This window comes from Mesoplodon bidens, assembly GCF_964165515.1.
Source record: "Mesoplodon bidens genome assembly, chromosome: 2".
Classification (NCBI taxonomy): Eukaryota; Metazoa; Chordata; class Mammalia; order Artiodactyla; family Ziphiidae; genus Mesoplodon; species Mesoplodon bidens.
The window spans coordinates 29,866,721-29,876,816 of NC_138177.1; the positions used below are offsets into that span (position 1 = coordinate 29,866,721).

Consider the following 10,096-nt stretch of genomic DNA (forward strand, 5'->3'; position numbering starts at 1 on the left):
AACATTTATTTCAGTCCTGATCCTTTTATCTTTTTGAAGATGACTTTTCAGAGAAGGGTCCCAGTGCTTAACGTTTTCTAGTTTTAAAGTTGCGTGGAGGGGGGTGGTTTTTGTTTTTTTAAGATAACTATATGTAGTTGAGCTGGAAATTCAAAAAGGTGTTCTAATGTATGTGTAAAAATGTTGGCTTCCCTTTGCTAATCATATGGAAGGACTAACTAAAGTTAATAAGCACTCTCATATATTTGTTGAATTAGTATTATTTTCATTTATCTTCAGATTATATTTGGTATAGGTATGTGCCTTTTCTGCAGTCTTTTTTAAAATATATCCTAATTAATAGCCTTTCTGTCTCCCCTTCAGAATTTGTAGCTGAAATGCTAGAACCAGCTGAAGTGCCATAGCATGCTTTGCCTAATTTTTCTGTTAGATTCTCCAAGCATGGCCCATTTGTTCTTGGTCCTTGTAATAGAATGGCACAAACCCATACACTTCCTTTCACTGACAGAATGGGCACAGATTTACTCTGGGATAAGCCAACCTGGTCTAGTTGGCAATTTTTTTCTTTTTTTAACAGTTCAATGTTGTATGTTTTGTTTTTTTCACTCAGATTCTCTCTCAGCCTAACCTGGTCCCTCCATTGGTAAGAGCCCCACATACTAACACCTTCCCAGCGCCTGTTCAGAGGCCACCAATGGCACTGGCCAGTCAGATGCCTCCTCCGCTGACCACAGGCCTCATGAGCCATGCTCGTTTGCCACATGTAGCCAGGGGTCCTTGTGGATCACTATCTGGAGTCAGAGGTAATCAGGCCCAGGCTGCGTTGAAGGCTGAACAAGACATGAAGGTTAGTACAGTGTTAACAGCCAACAGAGCAAGAATCTGTCTCTGAACCATGTCTTAAGATGCCTCTGGACCCATAACTGCATATCCAGGCATTCATTGTCTTAGCAGACTTTTAACCAAACTAACTACTTTTATTCATCCTACCCCGCCCCCCTTTTTTAATTTCTTTTTTTTCTCCCTACCCCCCCACACTTTTTTCTTTCTTTTTTTTTTAATGTTTTTGTTGTTTTTTGTTTTTTGCAGCTATAGTCAGCAAACAAGTTAACATTTTAAACTCTGTGGCCAAATGAATTGCTTACAAAATAAATATTTGAGGGAGATCTAAGTTTAGCTGCTACATTTTTTGGAAGAGCAAATAAGTAATATGAATTATTATAGGCTTCCCCATTTTCTTTTTTTTCTTTTCTCCCTTTCCACCCCACCCCCTTCCCCCCATCCCAAGATATAAATCATGGTTATGTGAAAACTCTGGAATGGGTGAGGCATGTTACCTATCTTGATTTTTCTTCCTTCATGAGTCATCCAAGTACAGTTTTCTTCTCAAACTGGTTTCATACCCGTTTTTTTGCCTGCCACCTGAGGCAGCCATATTCCACAACAGATTGTGTAGTTGTAGATGAAGAACTCAAAAAGCACTTTGGGATCCTTCGTGATAAAAGGCGCTGATAAACTTGAGGTTTGCTAATGCAGAAGGGTGTCTTTAGGAGTCTGTGTGGGGACAGTTTTTACAGCATAAACCTTACCTGTCTGCCTGTACAGCTAGCTGAATCAGTTTATTTCTGTTTCTAGACTTAACTTCAGAGGTCTTAATAATTTTGCCAATTTTGTCACTTTATATATCAGGTCAGACGAGAACAAAGAAAAGCTTACTGCTTTCAAATGGGAAATGTCCATAGTAAACGCTTTACTCTGAATTAGAAACATGTTTGTGACAATCCCGTTAGAAAATTCGGTTGACTGAGTAAAGTTTCTTTCTGGGTGGATATCCCTTGTTTCTAATCCTGAGTAATCAAATTTGAAGACTTCCCTGCAGTAAAATGCTTATTAAATGTTATCCACTTTTAAATAGGCTATGTGCCTAGGATTTCCATCCATTCATAACTATTAAAAATACTAGTATGTGTAGAAATCTTTGGAAACCATTTGGCCTTGGTTTCCAGTTCTCTTGCCTTCTTGGCACTTGATTTTCATACATCCCCATGTTGGAAATGACATTAGAGCTTAGTAATGAATGGGCTGGGGAAGGATACAGATTTCATGAAAATTGCTTCAGATCTTTGAATATAGTACAGGTTACCTATAGAACATGAAGGGCTTTTGTTATATGCAAGAGGTGTAGAAACTTTAGTTTTAATTGTGTATGTTATACAGTGGTATAATTTACAGATTGACGTAAGTATATTCTGTGGGGGCACAGAGTCAATAAAACTAGGAAATTATTTTACCAGCTCAGAATATGGTAGGAGCTATCAGAACTTAGTGATCAAGTAAAGTTGTAGTTACTAATTTCTGATGCTCTTCCCCTGCAGAAGAGAGCTGTGGGAAGAGGACTCAGCCACAAGACATTTGGTCCTAGGTGTTGGTAATGCCACAATATAAGTGCTTCCTTTTCATTTTATTATAGACCACATATTGATAACTAGAAGTTTTAAGTATTACATATATGTTTTCAAATTTGCAAGCAGGCTCCCTAAATAAAATTTCATGTCAATAAGCTTTGTTCCAGAAAAGATACAAGCCAACAACAATTTCTATTTTATTATTTTATAAAAGGGAAAACTTTGAAAAGATGGTGGGAGGTGGTCCTGTTCTTTTTATATTTTTTTATTATTATTTTTTTAAATCACATGGAATGTTTTCAAAAATAGGAAGAAATCTATCCATTAAAAGCCAAAAGATCAGTGAGGTACTTTGGGGCCAGACCAACATGGGGAAAACTGATTTGTGATTGGTAAAAGAATTTGAACTGAGCTTGATTGACAAGCTTTGGTAATACTGTAGCATTTTCAGTTGTTGTTTCTCATTTTTTAAGGCAAAGCAGAGAGCAGAGGTTCTTCAGTCCACGCAGCGGTTCTTCTCTGAACAGCAACAGAACAAACAGATAGGAGGCAAAGCCCAGAAAGTGGACAGTGATTCAAGTAAACCTCCTGAAACACTGACCGACCCTCCTGGTGTCTGTCAGGAAAAAGTAGAAGAAAAGCCACCCCCTGCACCCACCATAGCCACCAAACCTGTTAGAACTGGACCAATCAAACCTCAGGCAATCAAAACCGAAGAAACAAAATCCTAAAGGCTGTGGGCTGTTGCAGGGGGTTGGGGGAAGGGAGAGGGGAAAGAGGGAGGATGAAGTCAGATAATGCCAGCAGCCAAAGGGGTAAAATGGTCTCTGACATTATCCTGTCCAGAGCTTGGAGGTGCACAAGGGACATAGGAGCAATTTACACTGACACACAGCTGCTGCACCAGTAAAAATGAGGCTTTGCCAGCTTGCACCTACTATATAACATGCACTCTGTTGATGGCCATACATCTTCAGTCAAATTTATATACGAATACGTGCACACATTCCTTGAGTGCACGTAATTTAGAACTAAAATCCTTACGGTTAGATGAAACACCAGAAACGTGAGGGCAGTAACATCACAGAGGAATAGCTCAGCCTGGACAATGCGATGATCCCAGCTAAGACATCAGATGTGGTTTCTTTGCTCCGTTATGTTCTTTGGATATGGTTATAGCATTTATAGGCTTGGTGGTGAAGAACGGAAGATAACTGGTGCTGGATAGAGGAGCCTTATTTTTTATTATGGCAGCTTGCTATTTTTGTAACGTGGTGATTGAGTTGAACACAATCAAAATACAGTAACTGATCTCCCCTTCTTCCTGAATGAGTGAGCAGATGATGAAATATTGACGTCAGCATCCTTGAACATATCCAGGTGGGCAGTGTTTGGCTACTGCTTCTGTTTGAAAAGATGCTGTGTTTTGGTTGTGGCCCAAAGGTTTGATGTGCTACTTGGCGTCTTCTTTCTTCCATGGAACTCTTACCGTTCAGACACAACAGAGTTGGTCAAATACTAGTTAGGTTGAATCTTGCTTGCCTCTACTCAGTCATTTGTATGAATCCAGTAGGGTTTTTTTATTTTTTAAACGGTTTTTAGCTGATGTTCATGAAGATCAGTGAGTACCTAGAACTGTGCCACTAAAGAAAGGAAATCCTATCTAAGAAGGTGCATTTCTCTACCAGAGCTGTGTTATAACCATCCTTTGGGCCCTCTGCTGGAAAAGTAGAATCAAGTCTCAAATAATGCCTTTTTCATTATATCCTCTAGTATTATAGATGTAGGACAGTACTGTATTATACCTCTGTGAATGTAAAATATCTTGTACCTGCTTTATGATATGTAGTAGTGACCGTGCTTTATCAGACCTGTTTTTAATGATGTTATTCTAGAATGTTTTCTTTCCAGATGATAATTGAGAAGCTAATTAAAAAAAAATGGTGCCAGGTACCACAACAGTAACAGAATTTGCTGTTTTCTGAGGTTTTGTTTTTTACTTTTTTTTTTTTTTAATGGAGTGCGCTGGATGTCTCTATAATTTTGTTCAGATGACTGCAGAACCTGGAAAAGCTGTTGCTGCTATTGATGCATAACATACTGCTATTGGTCTTTTTATATAAATAAATAAATCTATATATATATATATACATATATATATAATTTGAATTTTTGGAAACTTTAGCTGTGCTGTCAACTTTGGAGAAGTATCCCAGTTGTACCGTGTTGGGTTGGCATTGTACAGAAATCAACAGCCATATTGGTCTAGAAACGTTAAACATAAATTTTTCCATTTGTACAGGGGTAACACACTGTATTAAATATGTAAGGTCTTATCTACATGGGTTTGATTACAGAAACTAATAAAGTATTCTCTAAATAATGAGTCTTGGAGCTTCTTATCCATTCCTAAAATCTGAAGCAAGAAGGCTTATCACATACCAAAAAGAGTGATCAAGACTACATTATGCTCTAGGAAAAAAATTATCATCCCAAAACTTGATTTCGGACTTTCAAAAACTATAAAGCTTATTCAGTCAAAGTAAAGATTGTTTTAGAGGATAATGTTTATGGCTCCTGTTCTCAAGGTAGCCATACTCCTGTTGGAAGCAGTCTGTCAAGGAGGAGGAGAAGAGAAGTCTTTCTTGATGATGCAAAGTGCTGAATGTAGAAAATAGAATCACCATTCTTATGGCTGGAAATGGAAGGACCCAAAATAGATCTCAGTACTTATATTTGTATTTTTCTTTTTTTTTTGCTAGCACATTCATAGCCATTATCACCCACACAAGCAGACAGTAAGGGAGTTTGTTTTATCATTTACTCAATTTATGAAGTGACGTACTGAGGGATTTCAATTGCCTAAAATCCTGTATCCAGAATGCGTGGCTTCCAGACCCAGCTTTAGGAAAACTAGTAGATTCAGTTACTAATAACCTGTGTGCCTTCTTTACTCATAGATGCTGTGATTCTTAAACATTTAAAATATGCAAGTACTAATAAACCCTACCTTGATGTCCAAGCTTTCCAGTCTCAGGTTTTTCTCTAAATGTGCTCTAATTTGGTATGATGGAGAAGGCTGGGAACACAAGCCTCTACCAAAATGCTGTAGTCACTACTTCACATATGTGCCTTCTCCTTTCATATTCTCATCCTTAAGTTCAGTCCTCCTAAATTTTAGGACTTTTAGGACTTACAGAGTGACCAACCAGCTGTATAGTTTGCACCGTCTTCACTTACAAGCCACCAAGTATGTGCTGTTCAGTTGGTTGTGTTAATTTGAAACCATTAATACCTTAGGCCCTTTATTGGCTAGGATCTACAGTGGAAAAAATGACAACGAAAGTATAGCCAATGAAAGATTTGTATAAGTGCTTCTCCGCAGTTTGGTCATATAAATCTTATCTCTGGCTTCTCCAACATAGAACACAATAACCCAGAAGACATTGCAGTTAGTGGTTGACAGTAGACTTGGTCACATAACCTTCTGCCCCTTCAGCCCTTCTGGTAAGGGGGAAGGGGCATGGTTTTGTCCTTAGTAAATACCAATTGTGCTCTATGATAGAAGAATGGTCGGGGGCTGTGTTGGGGAATGAGGTGAGTATAGTCTGAAAAGGCATTTAATTTACTTGCTTTCACAGTATAAATTACAGAAAGCAAATCTCCAACATACTCTTGGTTGGGGGCAAGATGTAGACGGTAGGATCAGAGTATATCATAGGTTTAAAAAAGTTGAGAGTAGATGGTCAGAACCTAAATGTATGAGGTATGTCTTTTCTAACAGGTCATCGGTGATTTTTTTTTAAGGCAAATAATCCATTTTATTTTTAAATATTATTTATTTTTTGGCTGCGTCTGGTCTCTTAGTTGCAGCACGTGGGCTTCTCTCTAGTTGTGGCACGTGGGCTAAAGAGCACATGGGCTCTGTAGTTGTGGTGCACGGGTTCAGTAGTTGCAGCGTGCAGGCATAGTTGCCCTGTGGCATGTGGGATCTTAGTTCCCTGATCAGGGGTTGAACCCGCATCCCCTGTGTTGGAAGGCGGATTCTTAACCATTGGACCACCAAGGGAAGTCCCCATCAGTGATTTTTTTTATGCTGCCACTGTATCAGATTTCATAGCTTCTTGGCATTTTCAGTATTTTCACTTTTCCATTCCAATCATAGTCAGCAGTTAACCACAGTTGACCTATTTGTGAAAAGCATCTTAATTCTATTTTAGGTGCTTTAAGAAATTTTAGCCATAAAATTTCTGCTTGTGAAATGAAACAAAAGAACTAGACAAAGATGTCTTAATGTTACACTGGCTATCTTAGCATTTGCATGTTTCTTTTATGTTGCCAAAGGGAACTGGTTCCTTGGCCCCTTTCCTTCCTCTATGTGCTGGTCTCCACACCCTCAGGTGTAGGGCTGGGTCTGCTGTTGGTGCTCAAATTAGTGACTGGTTTTCCTGGAATATCCAGAAGATGGTGGCAACAGATGTTAAGCCAAGAGTGCTATTGATTTTCAGCCTTTCTTGAGTTATAATGGGTAAAAGCTTATTTCTGTGGTAGGGTGACTGTGACATGGCATCACTTAGATTCTTAATAGAAGCCCTCAGATCTATCTTTCTGAACTGGGGGCTGTTTAGAGTGGGAAATCAGAAAATATGGATACTTTAATTGCATGCTTTTAGGTGTACATTTATTTTCCATCCAACCTTTTGACAAAGCCTATGCCATTCCTTTGACATGTCTGCTAGAGTCTTTTACATACGGCGAATACAGAATTTCTTCGAATTTTTACAGATACTTTCCGTCAGTCTTTTCCACACCTAATTTGACAAGAATTTTTTACAGTGAAAATTGGTAGATATCAAGCAATATAGACAACACATATTGACTAATGCCCATAGCTAGTAGGCTGTTATCTAGGAATGGTTAAAAAAGTTTGGGTAAGACTCACCAACTTAACTCCATATTCCAACATGGAATTACTCCAAAGAATTATTGTCAAAAACACACATTTCCCTGGACAGGGAAATATCATACCAAAGTAGAAGGAAATTTTTCTTGCACTGGAGAGTTTAAGCAAGCAATGAGGCTCTGTTATAATTAGGCAAGGAGTCAAGTATCAGCTACGTATGTGTCAGGTGCTGGGAATATAGAAGACAGTTCTTACCTCAACATAGTCTAGTGGTAGCTTGAGGTCTTTCAGGTTGCCATCACTGATACCTGACCTCTATTTCTTGGGTCCCTCAAGCTCAAGCCGTCTTCCAGTCAGTCTCTCCCTTCCCCTGCCATATATCCATACTGCTTAACTTTAAGTATGATTAAAACCTTCTAAAAGTATTTAGGTAATACTAATCTGGTCTTGTTTCTCACCATTTCTTGATACAGTAGTAAGTAGTAGAATTGTATGTAAATTTTGGTCTTACTGGTTTCTGAGCAAAAAAAGCGAAGTCAACAATTTGTTCATCTGAGATGAAAAGGGAGCCCCTAAATGAGTTAATATTCAGTGGAGAATTAGAGTGAGGAAATTTCATTAATCAGGCCTGAGGTTCCAGATGAATAAGTCTTAGGTTCAAGGATGATGTAGAGGGACAGAAAAAGGATGGACAGATGTATTCTGGCCCCCTGGAGTTAGATTTGGAAGTGTTCAATTTCAGTTAATTTCACACTTTTAGGTGTGGAACAATACGTGGTTTAGTAACTTAGGGTTGTGGTTTTCAAGTTGGAAGTACACATACTGTTCAGCTGAAGCAGTTTTACTTTAAAATGTTGGCCAAGGGATTCATCTGCTACAAAACACAAGCATTAACATGAATAAGGTTAACTGATTCCAGAGAGGAGCTGCCCTCTCAAACTCTAATATGAGAAGCCAAAAAGACGATTGTACCAAGAGCAAAGCCACACTTCCCACAGAAGCTGATAGTGATACCCATTGCGGGGGTTGATTGGGTCTTGAATTTCTATAACCTGGGAATAGAAATGGATGTTATAAAGTTCCCTCTTAAACAACTCAGTTACCAGAATTTTATATCCAGCTTAAAGCCTTATGGGGGAAAAACAATTACTCATAGACATTACCACCTTTTTTTTCCTCAGCAGCCCAGAATCAGGGCATAGTTCAGGTGCTTGAGTTTAGTTTTGTTTTAACCTTCCTGGCCAAGTAGGCCTCCCACATAAAGCAATCCTATTCTTAACCATAGGGAAAGGCACATGGGCACTCCTATTTATTCCAGAAACATTTGTGCAGCACCTAACACATGAGAAGCATCATCCTTGCTAGGTCCTAAATGTTTAAAGCCAAAGGCATGATTCCACCCTCCAAGAAGCTCGCAGTTTAAGAGACAGTGACCAAACAGTAGTGGTACTTCCCTGGTGGTTTAGGTTACTGAAGGGACAGGACCTAGCCACTAGTGCCAGACCATGCTCATACTCCCTCTTAAGTTCTCATCCACATCCGTAGTACAAAGGCTTCTCCCAAGTACGTTTTGACCAGAGAACACAGGGAAAAGTGGTAACACAAAGAGTAACACACTCTGGCCACACGTGTCCAAAACTAGCTTCTTCCTTAGTCCTCCTGCTATGTCTGCATAAAAGTAGGAAACAGAAAAAGCCAGTGTGCCAGGGACTGTCCTAATTACCATGTATCATCTGATGCCTCCCAATACCCTTAAAAGGTATTTTTATTCTCATTTATACATGAGGAGAATGAGGCATAGATAACTTGCCCAAGGACATGCAGTAAGTGTAGGAGCCAGGATTTGGTCCAGGAAGTCTGATTCTCAAAGCACAAGCTCTTAACTACTCAGCTGCACTGCTATGAAAGCACTGGACTTGAAGTTACTAAGAAAATCACAACTCTTAAGTCTGTTTCTCCAGCTCTAACATGGGAATGATTCAGTCTTCCTCACAAGGTTTTGATTAAATGAAATAAAATATATATACATACACACATATATCCACACACACTATGCCTGGTGTTTGGCAGGTTGCAATAAAGTGATTCATTGCCTTGCTAAATCCACATAGCTTAATCTAAACTAGTATCTGTGCTCTTCAGAAAACTGGAATTTCTAGCCCTTCCACTATGTGAGCATAAAGTAAGTCTGCATCTCAGAAGAGGACACTTACCTGACCACGCTGGTACCCTGACCTCAGCCTCCAGAACTAGATAAATTATAGAAGAGCTGCGAAGATGGCAGAGTAGAAGGACCCTAAGTTCACCTCCTCTCACGAGCAGACCAAAATCACAACAGTCTGCAGAATGACCATCATTGAAAAAGACTAAAACCTTCCAGAAAAGATCTTCTACAACTAAAGACAAAGAAGGAACCACAAGGAGACCAGTAGGAGAGGCAGACTGACAATACAATCAAATCCATACCCCCAAGGTAGGTGACCCACAAACTGGAGAATAATTATATTACAGAGGTTCTCTCACAGGAGGGAGAGTTCTGAGCCCCACATCAGGCTCCCCAGCCCAGGAGTCTGGCACTGGGAAGAGGAGCCTCCAGAGTATTTGGATTTGAAGGCCAGCAGGGCTTGATTGCAGGAGCTCCATAGGATTGTGGGAAATAAAGACTTCACTCTTAAAAGGGTGCACATAAACTCTCACATGCACTGGGACCAAGGGCGAAAGCAATAATTCAATAGGAACCTAGGTTGGACCTACCTGTTGGTCTTGGAGTGTCTCTTGGGGAGGCGGG

The 10,096-nt window shown here is 39.5% G+C and overlaps 1 protein-coding gene across 12 annotated transcripts in view; it reads left to right on the top strand.

The window, feature by feature from the left end:
- Positions 1 to 4,788, top strand: part of PRRC2C (proline rich coiled-coil 2C) — a 95,780-nt gene extending 90,992 nt beyond the window's left edge. For 7 of the 12 annotated variants that reach the window (XM_081224022.1, XM_081224025.1, XM_081224018.1 and 4 more), the window contains 2 exons: positions 611 to 847; positions 2,879 to 4,788. In XM_081224022.1, the coding sequence (XP_081080148.1) occupies positions 611 to 847; positions 2,879 to 3,136 (495 nt within the window). In that variant the 3' untranslated portion in view covers positions 3,137 to 4,788. Of the gene's footprint in view, positions 1 to 610; positions 848 to 2,375; positions 2,429 to 2,878 lie in introns of all 12 variants that reach the window. The other 5 variants (XM_081224029.1, XM_081224019.1, XM_081224028.1 and 2 more) reach the window with 4 other exon arrangements.
- Positions 4,789 to 10,096: the final 5,308 nt, after the last annotated feature.